A 25413-nucleotide genomic window follows, 5' to 3' on the forward strand; every position below is an offset into this window, starting at 1 on the left:
AAATTGAGAAGAATAAAACAATAGCAAAAATCAATGAAACCAAGAGCTGGTTCTTCGAGAAAATAAACAAAATAGATAAGCCTCTAGCCAGACTTATTAAGAAGAAAAGAGAGTCAACACAAATCAACAGTATCAGAAACGAGAAAGGAAAAATCACGACGGACCCCGCAGAAATACAAAGAATTATTAGAGACTACTATCAAAACCTATATGCTAACATGCTGGGAAACCTAGGAGAAATGGACAACTTCCTAGAAAAATACAACCTTCCAAGATTGACCCAGAAAGAAACAGAAAATCTAAACAGACCAATTACCAGCAAGGAAATTGAAGCGGTAATCAAAAAACTACCAAAGAACAAAACCCCCGGGCCAGATGGATTTACCTCGGAATTTTATCAGACATACAGGGAAGACATAATACCCATTCTCCTTAAAGTTTTCCAAAAAATAGAGGAGGAGGGGATACTCCCAAACTCATTCTATGAAGCTAACATCACCCTAATACCAAAACCAGGCAAAGACCCCACCAAAAAAGAAAACTACAGACCAATATCCCTGATGAACGTAGATGCAAAAATACTCAACAAAATATTAGCAAACCGAATTCAAAAATACATCAAAAGGATCATACACCATGACCAAGTGGGATTCATCCCAGGGATGCAAGGATGGTACAACATTCGAAAGTCCATCAACATCATCCACCACATCAACAAAAAGAAAGACAAAAACCACATGATCATCTCCATAGATGCTGAAAAAGCATTTGACAAAGTTCAACATCCACTCATGATAAAAACTCTCAGCAAAATGGAAATAGAGGGCAAGTACCTCAACATAATAAAGGCCATCTATGATAAACCCACAGCCAACATTATATTGAACAGCGAGAAGCTGAAAGCATTTCCTCTGAGATCGGGAACTAGACAGGGATGCCCACTCTCTCCACTGTTATTTAACATAGTACTGGAGGTCCTAGCCACGGCAATCAGACAAAACAAAGAAATACAAGGAATCCAGATTGGTAAAGAAGTTGTTAAACTGTCACTATTTGCAAATGACATTATACTGTACATAAAAAACCCTAAAGACTCCACCCCAAAACTACTAGAACTGATATCGGAATACAGCAAAGTTGCAGGATACAAAATCAACACACAGAAATCTGTGGCTTTCCTATATACTAACAATGAACCAACAGAAAGAGAAATCAGGAAAACAACTCCATTCACAATTGCATCAAAAAAAATAAAATACCTAGGAATAAACCTAACCAAGGAAGTGAAAGACTTATACTCTGAAAACTACAAGTCACTCTTAAGAGAAATTAAAGGGGACACTAACAGATGGAAACTCATCCCATGCTTGTGGCTAGGAAGAATTAATATCGTCAAAATGGCCATCCTGCCCAAAGCAATATACAGATTTGATGCAATCCCTATGAAACTACCAGCAACATTCTTCAATGAACTGGAACAAATAATTCAAAAATTCATATGGAAACACCAAAGACCCCAAATAGCCAAAGCAATCCTGAGAAAGAATAAAGTAGGGGGGATCTCACTCCCCAACTTCAAGCTCTACTATAAAGCCATAGTAATCAAGACAATTTGGTACTGGCACAAGAGCAGAGCCACAGACCAATGGAACAGACTAGAAAATCCAGATATTAACCCAGACATATATGGTCAATTAATATTTGATAAAGGAGCCATGGACATACAATGGCGAAATGACAGTCTCTTCAACAGATGGTGCTGGCAAAACTGGACAGCTACATGTAGGAGAATGAAACTGGACCAGTGTCTAACCCCATATACAAAAGTAAACTCAAAATGGATCAAAGACCTGAATGTAAGTCATGAAACCATTAAACTCTTGGAAGAAAACATAGGCAAAAACCTCTTAGACATAAACATGAGTGACCTCTTCTTGAACATATCTCCCTGGGCAAGGAAAACAACAGCAAAAATGAGTAAGTGGGACTATATTAAGCTGAAAAGCTTCTGTACAGCAAAAGACACCATCAATAGAACAAGGAACCCTACAGTATGGGAGAATATATTTGAAAATGACACATCCGATAAAGGCTTGACGTCCAGAATATATAAAGAGCTCACACGCCTCAACAAACAAAAAACAAATAACCCAATTAAAAAATGGGCAGAGGAACTGAACAGACAGTTCTCCAAAAAAGAAATACAGCTGGCCAACAGACACATGAAAAGATGCTCCACATCGCTAATTATCAGAGAAATGCAAATTAAAACTACAATGAGGTATCACCTCACACCAGTAAGGATGGCTGCCATCCAAAAGACAGAGAACAACAAGTGTTGGCGAGGCTGTGGAGAAAGGGGAACCCTCCTACACTGCTGGTGGGAATGTAAGTTAGTTCAACCATTGTGGAAATCAGTATGGAGGTACATCAAAATGCTCAAAACAGACTTACCATTTGACCCAGGAATTGCAATCCTAGGAATTTACCCTAAGAATGCAGCAATCAAGTATGAGAAAGATCAGTGCACCCCTATGTTTATCGCAGCACTATTTACAATAGCCAAGAATTGGAAGCAACCTAAATGTCCATCGATAGACGAATGGATAAAGAAGATGTGGTACATATACACAATGGAATACTACTCAGCCATAAGAAAAGGGCAAATCCAACCATTTGCAGCAACATGGATGGAGCTGGAGGGTATTATGCTCAGTGAAACAAGCCAAGCGGAGAAAGAGAAATACCAAATGTTTTCACTTATTTGTGGAATATAAGAACAAAGGAAAAACTGAAGGAACAAAACAGCAGCAGAATCACAGAACTCAAGAATGGACTAACAGGTACCAAAGGGAAAGGGACTGGGGAGGATGGGTGGGTAGGGAGGGATAAGGGGGGGAGAAGTAGGGGGGTATTAAGATTAGCATGCATGGGGGGGTAGGAGAAAAGGGAGGGCTGTACAACACAGAGAAGGCAAGTAGTGATTCTACAACATTTTGCTATGCTGATGGACAGTGACTGTAAAGGGGTTTATAGGGGAGACCTGGTATAGGGGAGAGCCTAGTAAACATAATATTCGTCATGTAAGTGTAGATTAGTGATACCAAAAACAAAACAAAACAAAAAAGGGCAGTTCCTGTGTGGTAACCTCCAATGAGTTCTACACAAGGGTATGAAGGGCATATAAAAGTGTAGGCAAAGGGTCTGTTTGCGTTTATACAGAAGATCAAAGCCTAATTGGGCTACCCCGAAAATGAACTAAGATATGATATGAAAGAGAACTTCCAACATCAGCACTCTCTGGAAGACTCATGCCAGAAGATGATCATCAAAAAACCCCAACAAAGATCCACGCACTGCTACAGCTGTAGATGCACTCATCCCACCAGCTCCTGGACTTGCCATGGGAATGAAGGAGATATCTAAGCTGGCCTGTGCATACAGTGAAACAACAAATTTGACTGGATCTATACTGTTGGAACTCAACCAAGAATTAGGAGAAGTGCAAATTGTAGTGCTCCAAAATCTTACAACTACAGACTATTCACTGTTAAAAGAACATAAGGGATGTGAACATTCCCCAGGAATGGGTTGTTTTAGTTTGTCTGATTTCTCTCAGACTGTTCAAGTTCAGTTGGACAATATCCACCATATCATAGATAAGTTTTCACAAATGCCTAAGGTGCCTTAATGGTTTTCTTGGTTTCACTGGAGATGGCTGGTAATTACAGATATGCTTTGGTTATGTAACTATACTCCTATTATGTTAATGTGTGTGCGCAATTTAAGTAGTAGCTTAAAACCTATACATGCTGAAGTTACTCTACAAGAAGATATGTCAAAGAAATAATCAATCTTCCCATGTTTTCTTCTGCCTGCTACTTCTATAGCTTTTCTTCTTCCTTCCTAATTACAACCCTTAAATAGAATTCATGCCTCATATCAAATTTACCGAGTATCATAATTCTTCCAAGTGGTAAAGATACCTCAAGACAAATGCTGGGCATAGAAGCTACAGGGCATAAATATGCAAAGAAATAAAAAGCTAACCTTTTCAAACAATAAGGCTTCCCTCTCACTTACCAACTTTACATTTCCCTGTATGGCCCCGGAAGATGACTGGTTAGCCAGAGACGGGTAAGATTCCTCAAGGGAGGAACAACCTAAGACAGGCACAGTCGCAGGGGGGTCATCAGGTGAGAAATTGGGGATCAACAGAGGTGAGGCTTAGAACCTCACCCCCCCTGTTCTGAGAGAAATCTTCTGCATACGTGGATGTTTTATTGCCCTTGTCTAGCTTGGATTAACACATAGTCTACAGGCACACACCTGATCATCTACATTTGCTCCCTTACAACACTAAACTATGTTTTCTACCTTTATCTCGTATCTATCTACCACTTCAGCATTTTATTAAAAATAATAATAAAGAGAGAAATATGGTATCCACACATAAATCAAGTATAAAAACCAAATGAGTATTCATATTTGAACTGACTGTTTATAGTTCATAATGCATGAGCAAAACCGAAAGCTTCTGTGATGACTGCCCTTGTACTGTTCACTATGTAACTTATTCACAATGTAAGAATTTGTTCTCCATGTAAGAACTTGTTTGTTATGCCTCAGAAGATTGGAGACTGACGAAAATTAGGCTTGGGGTGGATTAATGATTGTGCATTGAGCATTGACTCCCCTATACAGAATTTTATTGTCGTTAACAACCATTTGATCAATAAATATGAGAGATGCCCTCACAAAAAAAAAAAAAAAAAAGTACACACTTCCAATGGTAAAATAAATAAGTAACCGGGATGTAATGTATAGCATAAGGAATATAGTCAAAATATTGTAACAGCTTGGTATGGTGATAGCTGGTACCTAGAATTGTCATGTATATAAATGTTGAATCACTATGTTGTACACCTAAAATTAATGTAATGTAATACTGTGTGTCACCTACCCTTCAATAAAAAATAATTATCTACAAAAAAAAAAAAAACAAAAAAAGAAAACATTTTTACATGCTGATATGTGCTGGGGGACACTTCAGATTCTTCCACTCTCAGAGAATCAACATTTGACTAGATGCAGAAATCCCATTTACCTGATGAGGGCATGATAATTATAATGAATGGCTACCATTTATTGAGCACTTACTATATGATAGACATTATGGTTACACTTTCAGATACCTTATTTCATTTAGCCCTCATAACACTATTAGGTGATTGCAATGAGACAATTGTTTCCATTATACAGAGGCGGAAACTAAAATTATTAAAAAGGTGAAAGACTTTCCCATGTTCACTGAGCTAATAAACAGCAGGGTTGGTGTTTGGTCCCAGGGCTGTTTGGCACCATAGCATGTGATCTTAATTGCTGCCTCAGAAATCTGAAATTGAGACACAGGAATCCCAATCAGTCCTGAATTAGAAGATCTTTAATCAAGTCACCATCTTTCCCAGTTTTCCCAGCTATAAAATTTGAACAATATCTATTTTTTCCTTCATCATAATGAGGACCCAGAAACTCATGGGATACATATGCTCAAAGCATTCTATTTTAGAGCTGAAAAGAAACTTGGTCACGCAAAAAGTTGTACCTGAATATCTATGGCAGCTTTATTCACAACAGCCAAAAGTGAAAACAACCCAAATGTCTATCAACTAATGAATGGATAAAACAAAATGTGTTATATCCATATGATGGAATATTCTTCAGCTATAAAAATGAAGTATTGATAAATGCTACAATGAGCCTTGGAAATATTATGCTAAAGGAAAAAAAGCCAGTCACAAAGAGTCATATATATATGATTCTATTTACATGAAATATCCAGAATAGGCAGATCCACAGAGACAGAAAGTAGGTTAGTGGTTGCCAGGAGTCACAACATAGGGCAGGGGGTTAGATGGAGTGGGGAATGACTGCTAATGGGTAAAGGGTTTCTGTTTGGGAAAAGTGGGTTGAAATGTTCTATAATTAGGTAGTGGTAATGGCTGCCCAACTCTGTGAGTATACTACAAACCATGGACTTGTACGGCACTCTTTAAAAAAGTAAATGCTATAGCACGTGAATTATATCTCAATATAGTTATTTTTTAAAATATAGGTTTTTAAATATAGTTATTTAAAAAAAACTCTGGAGGCATGACAGCAAAAGAAATATATTTAAAAATACTTTGGACAAAAGCATCATAGAAATATTGTACTTTGGACAAAAGCTCATAGAAATATTGTACTACATCTCAGATATTATACATCCCATGCTTATAGAAACATGCTAAATACATTGTAAGAAAATCATGGTCTTCTACCTCCTCTGCTGGGTGCTGTCTTGTCCTGGAGAATCTTAATTCACTTCAAAGTTCTCAACTCCTTTAGTTCCTGAATAGCCAGTTAATAAAATGATAATAAAATACAATCTAACTGGCTGTTGATGGAAACCCCAGGGACTTGTCCTGCTTAAAAAGAGAAAGGGAAAAAAGCCACAAAACTCACCAAGGGCCTACATTCAAGGCCAGAGAGGATAACAAGAATCTAGATCTAGTGGAAATGTTATCCTCCTACATTCTTTTGGGAGCAGCTTATCAGGATTTTCTACAGAGAAATTAGGCAAAGGAAACTCAACTACAAAGATACTGCTTTAGCAAAATAACCATCAACACTGAAACAAATCCTTACCCTTCATATACTGCTTAACATAGACATATTACCTTATTTTCATTTTAACAATATAAGCAAGAAGCACAAATTTTTACCCCTATTTTAAAGATAAGGAGAGTGAAGCACAAACAAGGTCACCCGACTGATGAGAATCACAGTCAAAAGCCAACATGCATCTAACTTCCAAACTCTGTGCTCTTTCACTATGTCATGTTAATATTTACTTTCTCCTTTCACCTAGCTCTCACCAAATCACAAAGCAGAGTTGAGTGTCTCCTCACATTATTTTGTAATATGAACTTAGCCCCCTAGAAATAATTTTCTCCTTAATTGTTCTGTTGTGTTGTATTCCTTACATAAGTCTCCATAAGAAACACTTGTTTGGAGTAAGTATTAAATGTTTTTGAACAAATAAATCAATCTGACCAGGCCTATCTGGTTGGCTTAATCTTTCAGGACTAATGAAGACTCAAAAACCTATAAAATCTTACATGGACAGAGGTTCTCTTCTTAGTGGCTGAAAAGGTTTTAGGACTGAGTCTGAAACGCTGTTACTGAGCTGGCCTTGCAAAGTGACGTCTGGAAGAACTGTCCAACTCTTCCTTTCCAACCAATCAAATGGTGATCTGATTCCCTAGATGGGAAACCTGTAGGCAAGATCTTTACTTAGCTCTATCTTTGAATTCTCACCTTTCACACCCATTCTGGTTATTTCCTGCAACTGGCTATTTTCCAAGTTATTAGACCTCTCTTTCTCTCTTTCCTTCCTTCTTCCTACCCTCCCACCATTTCTCCCCCTCCCTCAACTTCCATTCTACCTCTTCTTCCTGTCCCTTTCTCTAGTGGTAGCATTTACTTCACACTTCCTTATGAGGTTGAAGGTTTTGACCAGTCTCAGAGTACCCATGGGAAGCAACTCTGACACAAACTAGTGAAATGGCTTCATACAGTGTTATCTGTAGAGTGAGTTGGAAGTGCCTGCCAGGAATTTACCATATGCTGAGCTAGCTAAGCCTTTCCCAAAGACTTAAGCACCAAACACTACTACTCATGTGGACAACGGCAGTACTCTCATGAGAACATTACTGCTTAGGGATGAGATCAGAGTAGTTCCTTTTTCCTCTGGTAACTGAAGGACTGGGTAGTTTTATTTTTGACACATAAGGATTGAGGTACAATAATGAATCCAGCTCTTAATTTTCAGGTGGGTTTAGAGACCAAGGCATTAACAACATTTTTGCATTTGGTAAAAAGGTATGCTCTGTATTTAAATTAATTTCTACCTATTTAACCTTAAATTCTTTCTTTGCAATGATTTTACAAGTCTTGACCTTGGTTAATTGACACTTCCATGACCTCACCCTATAAAAGTTCAGGTAAGGAATTTTTATTTAATGTATAAATATAACAAATTTTAAATACAGATACACATATCTCCTTTCATAATTAAATAATATGAAGGAATGTACATTCACCCATATGACATTAATGAAAATCATTTTGCTCTAGAAATTGTCTCTAAGCTTTTCAGTTTAAAGACGGCACCATTTAACATTTGAACTAAATGCATGAACAAAATTTTAAAGTCATAGACTTTCTCTAGGTAAAGGAATTGTACACACTTAGAGTTATAAGGAATGTCAGAAATCATTAAGCACAACTCTTTCATTTTAAAAATGAGAAAACTCCCAAGTTAAGTGACCGTCAAAGTCTCATAGGCAGCTAATGGCAGGCAAAGGTCTTGGCTCCTGACTCCTAGTTTGGCACAGCTGAAGTTTTTGTAGGTGCGAACTATTTAACTAGATGACATAAACACCAAAGGCAACAAAAATCAGAATTACTCTTACCACATATGATTGATACTACACAGAAGCTCTGTTTCAACATTTAGTATTTTATACCATAGATTCTTAACTTGTGACTTACCCTGCTAAGTTGATCCAATAACCTTTGGTTCTGTTCTGATAATTCCTGGACGGCCCGAGTTTTCTCTCGATCTGCTTCCCGCAGATGAACGTGTTGCCTCTCCAATTCATCCTGAAGCTGTTTCACGTCACTTTCCAGCTCAGATACGCGCCCTTCCCACTCCCCTTCTCGGTTCTCAAATCGTCTTCTTAGTTCGTGTTTCTCTTGTTCTAAGTGCTGGGTGAGAAGTGAAGAAGATTTAAAAACTGTTAATTCCACAGATTTGTTTTTTTCTTCCTGCACACTCTTCTTTTTCCTAGTAAGTATGCACACACACACAAATGCTCTGCCACATAGGAAAAGTTGCCCATTTCACAGCTACAAACATATTCCCTTCTTCCAGAGTAGGGAAGGAATCAGTTCCACAAAGAGATGCCATTTCTAACATCCTACGTTATTGTGTTTATTCTTGTCCTTGGGCATGGGGTTCTAGACTTAAGGATTCACTAGAAATCTAGCAAGTCATCTAATTAATTGGTGAACTATACATTTAAACAACTTAAAACAAGTCCTTAAAAAGACTTTTCTTGGAATCATCATGCCTGGCATAATGCCAGGTACTTGGAGTCACAGAGTTTTCAGAGATGGAAACAACTCCAGAGAGCCTTCAGATTAACCATTTTTTCTTACAAATGAGCCAACAGAAGATAAGAGGTTAAATAACAAGCTCAAGGTCAATACTAGTAAACAGCAAAGCTGGGATTTGTGTCTGAGTTACTTGATTCTTTAGAGCACTTGATTTAGTACTGTAAGCCATAACCCAATAAATATTAGTTGCTATATACAGCACTGTATTTCAAAATCATTAAGGCAAGTTCAGGTTGAGGTTCACATTAAATCATCACCTTACATATTTATTTCTGACCCATTCATTCTGGAGTGCCTGCTATGGGCCAGCCACTGTACTGGGGACACAGTGATGAGCAAAACAGACATGGTTCTTGCCTTCATGGAGTTTTCATTTCAGTGGAAGAGGCTGATAAAAGTAATTAAGTTGTGTGTGACAAATGGTATGCAGGAAAAGTACAGATGGTTTGAAGTAGCAGCTCAAGAGGAAAGGATTCTTTTGGATTGAAGAAAATAATATTTTTTTTGTTTCTGTGAAATAAATATGGATATCTTTTTAGAGGCAAGTAGGTTCTCCTACTTACAAAGTATAGTTTATACAAAAAAGCCAAGTCTATATCTTAAGGAGTATATGAAATACAATTTACAGCAATGGTCCTCCACTTCTGGTACTCTTAGAAGAGCTCTGGAATAACTGTTCAAAATACACCCACTTGAACCTCAAGTCCAGAGACTGTGACTCAGTTAAGAATGGGTTAAAGTGTAAGCATGCATCTGGATAGCTAGGTATCTTGATTCTACAGAAAATTCTGCACTGAAGGGTGATTATCAAGCACTGAGATTGCTTCAACAAACTAAGAGGAGCATTTGAATCTTCACCTTCAGAGTACCCTGACATCTCTTCGCCTCGGGAAGCTACACTCTTATTCTATCCAAAATTTCACTTTTCAAATATTTTTTGGAATGTTTCTTTTGGAAAGCCTTAGGGCTGTTGTATAGTTACACAAGAAAAGCAGTCTCATTAATTCACACCTGAGATGTGTCTAAAAAAGAGATTTTCTCTTTTCATCCTTATTCCCCTTACTTTGCTCTGAGTGACTTGTGAATGTTTCTGAAAGTCAAATTTACCCATGAAAGATGAAAATTTACTATGACAGAACAGTCAAAATAATGTGCCAAAAGATTAAAGCAATCTAAAATTAAAATTCTGAGCACATTAGGAAAGGCAGTTTTTCACTGAAATAAATGTACTGCCTCCCAAGTTGACCACTTTAAGGGAATAACTCATTTGAATGCAGCCAAGCACTCTAGCATATTTGTTGAAAAGTCACATTATAGTTATACTTTATACAACTTCAGTTGAGGCATGTAAGAAAAATGACAAGGGAGGGGCTTCATCAGCATGAGAATTTTCTGCTCTATGCTTCCCTCACATTGCTAAACTTCTAAAAATGAGAATGTTTCAGTCACTGTAGAAACTTCAGAAAGATGAAATGCTAATTGCAGTCCTAAAATTGTGATACTTTGTTTTACTGATCTTTCCACAGTGAAAAAGATTGAGCAGAAGGCAACAGTAAAAACTCAGTAATCACAGTGTTACTGAGAGGCCAGATAAATTTAAGCTTGTGTTCTAAAAGAACAGAGAGACTTAAAAATACTCAGCAAACAGCTGTTAGTGAACAGCCCAACCAAGCAACTAAAACAATCCAATCCACTTAGGAGTAGGGTGGGGTTGAGGACAGGTGGTACTGATCAGTCTATTCTGTCTTTATATGTCTTTGGACATGAGACAGATTTCCTAATTCAGGCTCCCAATACTTGAAAAATGCAAAGACTTTTCTATTAATGAACATACAGAATTTAGCCTTTTGACTACTCTGAGAAAAGAAAGGTTTGTCTTAAGATAATATTTTCAATTATGTGCTAAATTAACCAGTAAACTCTAGGTAGAATATCAGGAAATGTGGATGTCAGGCTCTGCCCATGCTACTGCTTGTTTCTTGACGTTGTTACATGATATAGTAAAAGTTAATATCTACATGTGAAACTAATATGGTGTTACGTGTCAATTACATTAATTGAAAAATAAAAGTTAATATCAAAACTCTCAAGGTCATTAAAACAAAGAAAGTCTAAGAAACTGTCACAGCTAAGAGGAGACTAAGATACAAAAACTAAAGGTAATACGGTATCCTGGGTGGGATCCTGGAACAGAAAGAGACATTAGGTAAAGGCTAAGGAAACTGGAATAAATTAAGGACTTTAGTTAATAACAACATACTGGTATTGGTTAGTTAATTATGGCAAGTGTACCATCAAATGTAAGATGTTAATAATAGAGGAAACTGGATGCAGGACATAAGGAAACTCAGTTCCATATTTCCAATTTTTCTGTAATTCTAAAGCCATTCTTTAAAAATTTAAGTTTATGTAAACCTCTGAGAAAACAGAAATTAACACCATGAGCCTACCCAAAATTGGTTGTTACAGAAATGGATTCCTGCAAAGAACCAAAAAAGCAACACCATTCTCTTAAGTCCAGGAAACGGTTCTTGAAAGGTACAAGGAAAAAGTACTGTGTTTTAAGTGGACCAAACACTGAATGCAAATAAGGACCCCTGGGTTTGCTTCCTTAAATCCAGTGACTCCCATTACATAATAATTTCAGCTTACATTTTTTTGCCCTGTTAAAAAAGTAGTACTAGACAGCCAGAGAAGACAAGTTAATTACTCTCTAGCATCTTACTATGCTGATAGACAGTGACTGCAATGGGGTGGTGGTGGTCGGGGGGGGACTTGTGAATGTTGAAACCACAGTGTTGTTCATGTGAAACCTTCATAAGATTGTTTATCAATGATGCCTTAATTTAAAAAAACTAAACTAAAAAAGTAGTAGTACTGGAATCATGAGAATTGGTCTAGGGAAGGAGGACGAAAATGTAATTAAGGGATAAAGGCTACCGCCACAGTAAGAGATAATTCACTTCAGCTGGAATTTAAGGAAGCAAACCCGGGGTCCTTATTTGCATTCAGTGTTTGGTCCACTTAAAATATAGTACTTTTTCTTTGTACCTTTCAAGAACAGTTTCCTGGACTTAAGGGAATGGTGTTGCTTTTTTGGTTCTTTGCAGGAATCCATTTCCTAAACAATATTTTAAAAAACTAAATATTTAACTTCTGAAGAGGAAAAAAGTAGTTACTGTCTTAGTTCATATTCTGGGGGAAAAAAAAAACTAGGAACCTGGCTGTATATAAGTTCTAAAAGCAAAAGGGCTAATTGTGGCTGCAGAAGAAATTTTTAAAAATGCCTGTAGAACTTTAAGCACATGAAAATATGATTCAGTGAGTGAATAAAATACAGTATACTCAATTTAAAGGTGGAAAAGATGAACAAAACTTCCCAGTCTTTCAAATTAAGTTGGATCTTCATTTTAACCCCAAGAGATGCATAGCTAAAGAATTTCTATTTTAACCTTTAAACTATCAAAGGCTTTAAAGGAGTGTGACTTTAATAAGAAAGCACTTTATGTTTTAAATACAAGGCAAAATTTTGGGTTTGGCACACAGAACTGGAGAGGCATTCAGTATTAACTAACGAATAATTTTTTTTTGTCTGTATAGCTATTTTTTTTATTAAGGTATTATTGATATACACTCTTATGAAGGTTTCACATGAAAAAACAATGTGGTTACTACATTCACCCATATTATTGAGTGCCCCCCCAATGCCCCATTGCAGTCACTGTCCAGCAGTGTAGTAAGATGCCACAGATTCACTATTTGCCTTCTGTGTACACTATCTTCCCTGTGACCCCCCCACACCATGTGTACTAAACATAATACCCCCCAATCCCCTTCTCCCTCCCTTCCCACCTGCCCTCCCACACCCTTCCCCTTTGGTAACCACTAGTCCCTTCTTGGAATTTGTGAGTCTGCTGTTATTTTGTTCCTTCAGTTTTGCTTCGTTGTTATACTCCACAAATGAGGGAAATCATTTGGCACTTGTGTTTCTCTGCCTGGCTTATTTCACTGAGCATAATATCCTCGAGCTCCATCCATGTTGCTGCAAATGGTAGGATTTGTTTCTTTCTTATGGCTGAATAGTATTCCATTGTGTATATGTACCACATCTTCTTTATCCATTCATCTTAGGTTGCTTCCATATCTTGGCTATTGTAAATAGTGCTGCGATAAACATAGGGGTGCATATGTCTTTTTGAATCTAAGAACTTATATTCTTTGGGTAAATTCCTAGGAGTGGAATTCCTGGGTCAATAATGAAGAGTTTTTTAAAAAAATCTTGAAAATGGCTTGTTGGTCCTCAAGTTAGAAAGATGTCAATTTTGAAGTAGTAGGGAGCAGATGGGATTAAAACAAAACTAACCTTGTTATTTAACAGTCAAATGAATGTTCTTTCAGGGTCCACTAATGTGTTTCAAACCAACCTGTGAGAAAATGTGTTTGACTCCACTGTCTGACAATTTGTGGAAAATTACAGATGCTTTTTAAAGTAAGAGTTGGGTTTTTACACCTAGTGTTTAATTTAATTGAAAATATAGCAGAGTGGCTGTGTTAAACTTTAAAAAGTATTTTGTCTAAACAGACATTATAACACCTAGGCTGCTTAAAAAATATACTGTGGGGAAAATTCATTTGCTGGTATCAAATGAAATAATCCCCCATTGATCAAATCTGTCACTCTCATATTAATGCTAAAAGAATTAACAATTAACTAATGACAATATTTTTGTGTTTTTAAGTATTTTTTTAAACTAAAAAATTTAATGGTAATTTTCAAACATACCTAGAATAGTGTAATAACCCATCATCAGCTTCAATAATGATCAATATATGGCTTAAAAAATTAACTTAAAAAAATTATTTTATAAATGTGGTAAAGTTTACATAAAATATACCATCTTAACCATTTTTAAATACACAATTCGGTAGTTGTGCAATCAACCTCCAGAAATTAAAAATAAACTTTTAACACTAGAGCTCATATGCTGAGCTGCAGAAGAGTGAAGATTTGAAAAAAATAGTTTAAGAGCTTTAAATTATTTTTGTCAGTCAAGCCAACAGCAAAAAGTCAAAGGTACTTTATTCTTCTGCAATGGAACCTTTCTTGTTAGAGTTCTGAAATCTTTCCTTTGTTGAAGAAATGTATAAAGGCTTCATTGGCATGGAACCCAGAATGTGTGTAATTGCACACTCAGGATTATTGTGAAATCTATCACTAATCAAACTAACTGATACGATGTTCTTTTCAGGTTAGCTGTCTTTTCAAGTCCCTCACTGAAAGAATTTCAAATCACAAGTATAAATCTCTGCAATAGGACTTCTATATAAAGTTGTGTAATCAAATCCCATTTTTTAAAAAAAAGACACTCTTTTATTTCTAGACCTCTATTTCAAGCGAAAATTACACACTTCAATTCATTGGGTTGCTTTTTGGCAGTCTACCTATAGGCTTCACAAACCACTTTTCAGAAAGGTATCTCAGGAGTTCATCAACCGGCAGACCTAGTTAACAGGCCAACTGAACTACAGGTCACTCACTGGTTTCCTTCTTTCTCCCTGATTTACTTTTGATATGTCGTTGGACTTCAGATGCACTTAAGTCTTATTACAGCAAGTTTGTGAATCTACATTCCGACTGTTTAAACAGTAAGCAGTGAATGAGGAACAACATAAGGGTCAATTTCAGACCTTATTCAGGACTGTCCAATTCCCTTTTAATTAAGAATAAAAAGAACTGGTTACAACCAAACTGGGTAACAATAGTAAATGCACAGGCAGAAAAAAATAAGCTGGTCTCCACCACCATAGATGCTGTCCCTTGCCCCCATGACGGAAAATCTAATTTTTAGAATGCTGGCATTCCGTCCCACTTTCAAGATCCTTTTCTAGTTAAGAGCACGAAAACAAACAGGCATAGCTCCAAAAGACTTTGGTCCAGAGAACTGGCAGAAAATTTTACACACGCTTTAAGGGGTCTTTATAATAATAAAGTCATATGGTTCTCTTAGGTTGCAAATAGCCATCCAACTGCATATGTAAGACCCAGAACACAGAAAAGCATTGTTTAAATACACATAAATACTGAGATCCAAATTAAATCCACTACTAACTGTCACATGCTGAGCAACACCCCGCCCCCCCACCCCCACCCCCGATTTCTGCAATGGAACCACATTTCTTAATCCCTGAGTATTTGAAGGCTATATATAAAGCTCCTTCCTTTAGGGGCACTTGTTTCCCACAGCTCTGACCTGCTGGGAAGTTAAGACAAGGGCATCTGGAGGCCTTAAGCCAAAACTGGAAAGCTTTAGGCTAACACCCTGATTAGAGATTAACTACTCTGAAAACCTGGAACATATTTTAAATGCTTTCCGACTTTCTCATTTCTCTGTATGTAGATATCACCTCAGTAGTGTATAAATTAGTCATACTGTAAGAGCTATTTTAGATGCTGTGTACAGTACATATACAGAATGGCCACAGCGGTTGGAGCTGTGCAGGGACCCATTTGCGGTGAGCATAGTGGGAAAGACGGGTGTGTTCAATCCCTGGTCTGATAATCCGAAACCTTCCATCCTACCCCGTCTTTCAGGTGGCTTTCCGTGAGGCTGGGGTGGGCAGGGTGAGTGAGTGGGCTCCCAGAGCTGCCCAGGGCCCGACGGGCGGGCGCCTGGGCTCCCCCTGCTTCCCAACCATCCCAGGAGGGACGGCCTCACCTCCAGCTTGTCTGTCAGCTCCTTGTGCATCTGCTCGTACTGCCGGCTCATGTCCTGGTTCCTCTCGAGCAGCGCCTTGCCCAGCCGCGCTGCCAACACCAGATCCTTCTCCTTCTGCCGGATCACCGACAGCAGCTCGGGGTCCTGGGCGGGGGGCGGCTGTAGTCCGGCCCCTTCGGCCGGAGGCCCGGGCTCGGCCTGAGGATGCTGGCCGAGGTCGGAGGGCCGTTCGCCGGCCGCCAGCAGCGCCAGCTCCTCCTCTAATGCCAGTTCCAGATCCCCGGAGCCCCCGGGGAAGGAGATGAGGGCGGCGGCGGTTGGACTCCCGACTGCGTCCGTGGCCGCGGCGGGCAGCTCCATGCAGCAGGCGCTGTCCGGCTCTGCGGGTGCTGAAGCGCGGCCGGCCAAGCCCAGGCAGAAGGCGGACATGGCCCGCGCGCGCGGAGCCCGCAGCGGTGCGGCCCGGCCGGCGCGCGCCAGGCTGCAGGGGGGAGGGGCCCCGCCGCGCGGCCTGCGCCCCGCGCCTCGCCTCGCGCCGCGGCACGCGTCCCCCGGGTCCCCGCGAGCCCGGCCCGCCCCTCCCCGCGCCGGCGGCACGCGCCCCCTCCCGCCGCCCCCGGGCTCAGCTGCTCTGTGCTCCGGGGGAAGAGGAGGAGGTGGCAAAGGGAAGGCTGAGCAAGGGAAGACGGAGGGGCGACGAAGCAGAAGGGGAGGTTGCGAGGAGGAACGACTCCGCCGCCGCCGGGTTTTCAGCCGCCCTGTTGCTGCCGCCGCCGCCGCCGCCCGGGCAGCGCCTCACGGGGCGGGCTGCGCTCCGCTGTCGCTACGAAGCTCGTTGCTGCTGCTGCGGGCGGCCGCTCCCTGCAGCCGCGCTCCATGTCCCTCGGCTCGGCGGCAGCAGCGACGGCGGCGGCGGCGGCTGCAGGCGCCGAGGCGGCGGCTCCACATCGCGCTCCGCGCAGCCCAGCGAGCTCCTTCCTGCCTTCGGCTCTCCCTGCTCACCAAGCCGGCCGCTCCCCGCCCCGGGCTTCCGGCCGCGCCCCCTTCTCCCCGCCCCTTGCCGGGGCCTGACGCGCACGGGCACCTGTTCGCCGCGCCCGCGCGGGATTCGCCGGCTCGTGGGTCTCCTCAGCGGCGCCCAGGTGGCGCCGGCGGCCTTAACCCCTGCGCGGCCTCACGCCCGGGGCCGGCCGCGCGCGCCGCCTGCCGAGGCGACTGGCTCATCCCTAACGGTCCGGGAGACTCCCCGGCGCGGCCCCGCCCGCGGCCGCCTTCCCACTTCGGCGTGTGGCCCCGCCTCCAGTACGCTCACCTCGGGGTGTGGCTCCGCTGTCACCTCGGGGCGCAGCCCCGCCCCCGGCCTCTTCCTCACCTCCTTACGCGGCCCCACCCCCGGCCTCGTTTTCACCTCCTTGCGTGGTTCCGCCCCCGGCCTCTGTCACACCGCGGCGCACGGATCCGCCCCCGGTTTCGTTCTCACCTTGGTGAGAACGCTTGTCCTCGGCTTCCTTCTCACCTCGGTGCGCGGCCTCCCTCCCACTCTTGTGCTGGGGTGTGTCTCGCAGACTGTTGGGGCTCAGTCTTGTCGCCGACACTTAGGTGGCTCCAGGAGGCCTGGGGACATTCCTCCAAGACCGATGGCCAAGCCCAGAGAGAGCTTCGCAGTCAAGGAATTTAGGTCTGGGCCCTCACGAGACCTAAGCAGTCAGGAGAGGGAGCCCTAGCGAGCAGGAGGAGGGATGATTTCAGAAACCCGGCATCTTAATGATGATGACTCAGGGATACGAGGGACCAGAACCTCGGAGATCAAGAGCCTGAAAGAAAGGAGTAATGTTGAGAAATAACGGAAAAGACTGCTTACAGATAGGAATATTAAGCAAAGAGTCATCCTAATAATATTTCCGTTTATTAGGCACTCAGTATATGCTGTGTCTTGTGTTACGTGCTATATTCTCAATATCTTAGATAATCCTCACAAGAACCTTAAAAATACTGTCACTCTTCTGATTTTACAGAGAAGGAAATTGAGGTCTGGAGAGAGGGAGTCATCTGCCCAGGTCATTATTACACAATCAGAACCTGGCAGTCTGATTCCAGGGTTCATGTAAATTATTATTCTTTACTTTCCTCATATGTGAGAAGTCTTAAGGAAAATGAATAGTAATTTGTAACCAAGATGGCCTAGGTCATTATAAGAGGTGGTATCAGGAAAGCTTCCTGCAATGATCAAAAGAAAGAATAATACTGAGAGATTCCAGTAGGTTCTTGCTTGACCTCATTGGTGATCATCTATCTCCTATTCTCAGAAACAATCTCATCTGAAGCTAGAATTGGCCCCGATTCTTTCCCTTTCCTTTTAGACAACAATCCTTTTTTGAATTAGATCATACCTTGATTCTTTTCACCACATTGAAATGGAAACTTCAGAACACCGAAAGGCTGAAATAGGTCAGTTTCTCATGGTTTTTATTCTTTCTTAGATTCAGAGCCTACTGCTATTCAGATATATACATGACTTTCTACCCTCAGCCTGAAGGTGAGATCCTAAAGGTCCTGAACCTCAGGGCTGGCTTTGTTCACTTTTTTATTGGAACCAGTGTAGTTATTATCTGTCAACATAGATGTTACAGAACTATTGACTATATTCTCTATGTTGTACTTTCATCCCTGTAATTTATATTATGTACTAATTTATATTATGATTGAGATTTTGTGCCTCTTTATCCCCTTCACCTATTTCACCTACTCACCCCAACCCCTCCCTCACTGTAACCACTAGTCACTTCTCAGTGTCTGTGAGCCTGTTGCTGTTTTGTTAATTTTGTTTTGCTTTGTTTTTAGATTCCACATGTAAGTGAAATCATGTGGTATATGTCTTTCTCTGCCTGGCTTATTTCATTTAACATAATACTCTCTAGCTCCATCCATATTGCTATGAAAGGCAGGATTTCTTTGTTTTTGATGGCTGCATAACATGCCATTGTATATATGTACCACATTTTCTTTATCCATTCTTCTATTGATGGACACTTTGGTTGCTCCCATATCTTGGCTATTGTAAATAATGTGGCAATAAACATAGGGGTGCATATATTTTTCCAAGTCAGAGATTTTGTTTTCTTTGGGTAAACTCCTAGAAGTAGAATTACTGGATTGTATGGTATTTCTATGTTTAGTTTTCTGAGGTACCTCCATACTGCTTTCCACGGTGGCTGCACCAGTTTACATTCCCACCACCAGCGTGGGAGTGTTTCCTTTTCTCCACATCCTTGCCAACACTTGTTATTTCTTATATTTTGGGTAGTGGCCATTCTGACTGGTGTGAGGTAATACCTCATTGTGGTTTTGATTTGCATCTCCCTGATGATTAGTGATGTGGAGCATCTTTTCATTGTTGGCCATCCAAATATCTTCTTTGGAAAAATGTCTATTCATGTCCTCTGCCCAGTTTTTTAATTGGGTTATTTGTTTTTTTGGTGTTGAGTCATATGAGTTCTTTACATTTTTTGGATGTTAGCCCCTTACTAGATTATATCATTTGCAAAAAATTCTCCCATATGGTAGTTGCTTTTTTGTTTTGTTGATGTTTTTTTTTTTTTGCTAAACAGAAACTTTTTTGAGGTAGTCCCACTTGTTTATTTTTGCTTTTGTTTCCCTTGCCTGGGGAGATGTATCCAGAAAAAAAATTGCTCATGCTTATTATGTTCAAGAGATTTTTGCCTGTGTTTTCTTCTGAGGGTTTTATGGTTTCATGTCTTCTATATAATCTATATTGTTTAAGTTTGTGGGTTTATTTTTGGGTGCTCTATTCTGTTCCATTGATTCATGTTATCTGTTCTTGTGCCAGTACCATATACTGTTTTGGTTACTGTAGCTTTGTAGTATAGGCTGGAGTCAGGGAGTGTGATACCCCCAGCTTTGTTCTTCTTTCTCAAGATTGCTTTGGTTATTCAGGGTCTTTTGTGATGCTATATAAATTTTAGGATTATTTGCTCTAGTTCATTGAAAAACGCCATTGGTATTTTGATAGGAATTGCACTGTATCTATAAATTGCTTTGGGCAGGCTGGACACTTTGACAATATTAATCCTTCCTATTCATGAGCATGGGATGGATTTCCATTTATTTGTGTTTTCTTTAATTTCTTTCATCAGTGTCTTATAGTTTTCAAAGTACAGGTCTTTCACCTCCTTAGGTTTATTCCTAGGTATTTTATTCTTTTTGATGCAGTTGTGGAATGGGTAGTGGCCATTCTGACTGGTGTGAGGAATTAGTTTCTTGATTTCTCTTTCTGCTAGTACATTGTTAATATATAGGAATGCAACGGATTTCTGTATATTGATTTTGTATCCTGTGACTTTGCTGAATCCAGTTATTAGTTCTAATAGTTTTTTGGTGGAATCTTTAGGGTTTTCTATATATAGTTTCATGTCATCTGCAAATAGTGAGTTTTAATTCTTTCTTAACCAATTTGGATGCCTTACCTTTTTGTCTTTTTTGACCACTAAAGGGCAAGTTTCCCTCTAATCTATTTATAGAGACACACATATCAAGAGCATAGAATTCCTAATCAAAAGGGATGTCAACTATTTATTTTTCCTGGATAAAGACTTGTAGCCTATCTTTTAAAAAAGGTCTTTGGCTTGCCTTTCTTGAACTCAATGGTCCACTCTACTAGATTTACCTGTTACTGTAAGGATAAACTATTACAGTGCTAACTCAAGCTCCTGAAGGTACTTGCAGTGTACCACTGCCTAACATACTAGGAAGTGATCATTTCCTATTGTAAGGTTGCCCTAAGTATGATCTTCCCGTGAATAGACAAAGGAGACCAGCCCACATTTGGAGAACCATTTAGAATAATGGTTCTTACACTTTTTGGTCTCAGAAGCTCTTTAACACTCTTAAAAATTATTGAAGATCTCAAAAACCCTTACTTTATACAGGCTTAAATATTATTATTTACCATATTAAGAATTAAGACTGAGAAATTTAAAAAATATTAATTCATTTAAAATACTAGTCTTAAACCTATTACATTAGCACAATGTATTTTTATGAAAAATAAGTATGTTATTCCCAAATAAAAAATGAGTGAGAAGAATGGCATTATTTTTTGTTTTTGCAGATCACTTTAATGTTTGGCTTAATTATAGAAAACTGGATTTTTATATCTGCCTCTCTATTCAATATTGTGATATTTTGTTTAGATTGAAATATATGAAGAAAATTTGGTCTCACAAAGATATGGTTGGGTCAAGGAGGAATATTTTAAGAGCCTTTTCACAGCCTTGTGAATATTTTTCTTTGATATTACATCAAAATTCAACAAGTAATAGCTTCTTAAAGGTTAGTTGAATTGCGGAATCTAAAACTATATCAAGGAAATTATTACTCTGTCTTCCATTTTTTTTTTTTTTTTTTTTAATTGAAGGGTAGTTGACAACAGCATTGCATTACATTAGTTTCAGGTGTACAACACAGTGATTCAACATTTATATACATGATAATTCTAGGTACCAGGTATCACCATACCAAGTTGTTACAATATTTTGACTATATTCCTTATGCTATACATTACATCCCGGTTACTTATTTATTTTACAATTGGAAGTGTGTTATATATATATATATATATATATATATATATTTTGTGTGTGTGTGTGTGTGTGTGTGTGTGAGGGCATCTCTCATATTTATTGATCAAATAGTTGTTAACCACAATAAATTTCTGTATGGGGGGTCAATACTCAATGCACAATCATTAATCCACCCCAAGCCTGATTTTCGTCAGTCTCCAATCTTCTGATGCATAACGAACAAATTCTTACATGGAGTACAAATTCTTACATAGTGAATAAGTTACATGGTGAACAGTGCAAGGGCAGTCATCACAGAAACTTTCGGTTTTGTTCATGCATTATGAACTATACACAGTCAGTTCAAATATGAATATTCATTTGATTTTTAAACTTGATTTATATGTGGATACCACATTTCTCTATTATTATTATTTTTAATAAAATGCTGAAGTGGTAGGTAGATACAAGATAAAGGTAGAAAACAGAGTTTAGTGTTGTAAGAGAGCAAATGTAGATGATCAGGTGTGTGCCTGTAGACTATGTGTTAATCCGAGCTAGATGAGGGCAATAAACATCCATGTATGCCAAAGATTTCTCTCAGAACATGAGGGGGGAGGTTCTAAGCCTCATCTCTGCTGCTCCCCATTTTCTCACCAGATGGCCCCCTGCGACTGTGCCTGTCTTAGGTTGTTCCTCCCTTGAGGAATCTTACCCGTCTCTGGCTAACCAGTCATCTTCCGGGGCCATACAGGGAAATGTTAAGTTGGTAAGTGAGAGAGAAGCCTTATTGTTTGAAAAGGTTAGCTTTTTACTTCTTTGCATATTTATGCCCTGTGGCTTCTATGCCCAGCATTTGTCTTGAGGTGTCTTTACCACTTGGAAGAATTATGATACTCGGTAAATTCGACATGTGGCACGAGTTCTATTTAAAGGTTGTGATTAGGTAGGAAGAAGAAAAGCTATAGAAGTAGCAGGCAGAAGAAAACCTGGGAAGATTGATTATTTCTTTGACATATCTTCTTGTAGAGTAACTTCAGCATGGATAGGTTTTAAACGACTAATTAAATTGTGCACACACATTAACATAATAGGAATATAGTTACCTAACCAAAGCATACCTGTAATTACCAGCCATCTCCAGTGAAACCAAGAAAACCAGTTAGGCACCTTAGGCATTTGTGAAAACTTATCTATGATATGGTGGATATTGTGCGACTGAACTTAAACAGTCTGAGAGAATTCAGATAAACTAGAACACCCCATTCCTGGGGACTGTTCATATCCCATATGTTCTTTTAACGATAAATAGTCTGTGGTTGTAAGATTTTGGAGTGCTACAATTTGCACTTCTCCTAATTCTTGGTTGAGTTCCAACAGTATAGATCCAGTCCAATTTTTGTTTTACTGTATGCACAGGCCAGCTTAGATATCTCCTTCATCTTTCCCATGGCAGGTCCAGGAACTGGTGGGATGAGTGCATCTACACCTGTGACAGTGCGTGGATCTTTGTTGAAGTTTTTTTTTTTTTTCTGATCATCTTCTGTCATGAGTCTTCCCGAGAGTGCTGATGTTGGAAGTTCTTTTTCATATTGTATCTTAGTTCATTTTCGGGGTAGCCAAATTAGGCTTTGATCCTCTGTATAAACACAAACAGACTCTTTGCCTACACTTTTATATGTCCTTTATATCATTGTGTAGAACTCATTAGAGGTCACCACATAGGAACTGCATTTTTTTTTTTAATCATTAATCTACACTTACATGACGAATACTTTGTTTACTAGGCTCTCCCCTATACCAGGTCCCCCCTATATACTCCTTTACAGTCACTGTCCATCAGCGTAGCAACCTGTTGTAGAATCACTACTTGTCTTCTCTGTGTTGTACAGCCCTCCCCTTTCTCCCACCCCGCTATGGATGCTAATCTTAATACCCCTCTTTTTCTGCCCCCCCTTATCCCTCCCTACCCACCCATCCTCCCCAGTCCCTTTCCCTTTGGTACCTGTTAGTCCATTCTTGAGTTCTGTGATTCTGCTGCTGTTTTGTTCCTTCAGTTTTTCCTTTGTTCTTATATTCCACAGATGAGTGAAATCATTTGGTATTTCTCTTTCTCTGCTTGGCTTGTTTCACTGAGCAAAATACCCTCCAGCTCCATCCATGTTGCTGCAAATGGTTGGATTTGCCCTTTTCTTATGGCTGAGTAGTATTCCATTGTGTATATGTACCACATCTTCTTTATCCATTCATCTATCGATGGACATTTAGGTTGCTTCCAATTCTTGGCTATTGTAAATAGTGCTGCAATAAACATAGGGGTACATTGGTCTTTCTCATACTTGATTGCTGCATTCTTAGGGTAAATTCCTAGGAGTGCAATTCCTGGGTCAAATGGTCTCTGTCTTCCATTTTGAATGGCTCTTTCACCCATGTATGATTGATTCTGTAACAGCACATATTGGTTGTTTGGAAAATATCCATTCACTGAGTTATACACATAAAGCAATATACATGCATGTTGTATATATGAATATAAAATCACCAGAAAAGTCTTTAAGTATTGGCAAGCTATCAAGTTCACTAAAGCATATAATGAGTTTTTTTTTTAAATTCTTGTTTCCACTTAAAGACTTCAATTTTATCATTGGTAACAATATTGTCAATTGCTTTCCTTTAAGTAACAAATTTGCTTCATTAATTTTTGAGAAAATGTCTGCCAAATACCCAAATCTGAGTACATATTTGTTTTTCATTCAAGTAAAAATGGTGTTTCATGAAAAACATGGCTAGTTTAGCTCATAACTCAAATAGTGGTACAAGAGCTTTATTTCAAGACAATGATTGTACTTAGGAAAGCAGTAGAAGTGTCTTATGGGTAGTTCTGATTTCATCACATGAAATATTAAAAAGATGTGTATGTACTCACTTTGGCAACACATATACTAAAAAGGGTCAGGATTTAATAAAAGTACTTTTTTCAGGACATACATAAGTGAAACTAGCTTTTTTTTTCCTACAAGCACATGGTAATGAAGGATAACATATCTAGCAGTAAACTTTGGTAGTACTGCCTCAATTCATGCTAAAGTAACAGTAGTATCACCCATCACTATTTTTGCATCATCAGTGCAAATGTCAACACAGTGAAAAATGAAAATAATATTAGACAACTATTATTATGAAATTAGTTTAACTATTAATAAAGTTACAATTACTATCATTGCAATTACTATTAAAATAGTGCTTACTCCATAGACCCTCTGAAAAGCTCTTTGGGACCTTCAGGAATTGGTGAATCATACTTTAAGAACTGTTGATTTAGAGTCACTCAAAATCATTAGGTCAGACTTGAGCTAAGAAGGATTAAAAAGTACTTGCCTATGGAAATTAGTGCCAGGATTTAAAACTCATAGAAGTTATGAAAACCCTCAGGCTGCTAAGAAGCATATTATTTAGTTTATTCTGCTTCATCCTAGAATAATAGCTAAAATATATTTAGAATTATATTCCCTAAATCCTTTATATAACATTTCATGTAATCCTCCTAACAACCTTTTAATGCTAGTATGTAATACCAATATATACTATTACATGATGCTAGTGTTTTAGGCACGTCTGACTCTAAAGTGTTTGCTCTCGGTTTAACAATGTCTCACCTCACATTTTATCATTTATAAATTCCCTTAAATGTATTTGCATTAGTGTTGCTTTTGGTACCTCCATATGAACTTGGGTATGACCCATCTTAACATGCTGTGGATGGATTTCCACAGTAAATGCTGCTACATCCTTAAGGGCAAAACATGAAATTTTCTTTCTTAGAAATCCTGATATTTCCAAATAAGAAAACACTCATCACATTGCCCGAAGTTGTTTATTTTTATTAACATCTTGAT

General features: G+C 39.2%; 1 protein-coding gene across 3 annotated transcripts in view; it reads right to left on the reverse strand.

Annotated features, from left to right (window-relative positions):
• Positions 1-16387, reverse strand: part of BICDL1 (BICD family like cargo adaptor 1) — a 106507-nt gene extending 90120 nt beyond the window's left edge. For all 3 annotated transcript variants that reach the window (XR_008993909.1, XM_036929449.2, XM_036929447.2), the window contains exons 1-2: positions 15939-16387; positions 8596-8811 (exon numbers count right to left, since the gene is read on the reverse strand). Coding sequence is in view for 2 of the 3 variants with exons in the window: in XM_036929449.2 (XP_036785344.2) it covers positions 8596-8811; positions 15939-16367 (645 nt within the window). In the remaining variant the exon portion in view is untranslated. The remainder of the gene's footprint in view (positions 1-8595; positions 8812-15938) is intronic.
• Positions 16388-25413: the final 9026 nt, after the last annotated feature.

This window comes from Manis pentadactyla, chromosome 14, assembly GCF_030020395.1.
Source record: "Manis pentadactyla isolate mManPen7 chromosome 14, mManPen7.hap1, whole genome shotgun sequence".
Classification (NCBI taxonomy): Eukaryota; Metazoa; Chordata; class Mammalia; order Pholidota; family Manidae; genus Manis; species Manis pentadactyla.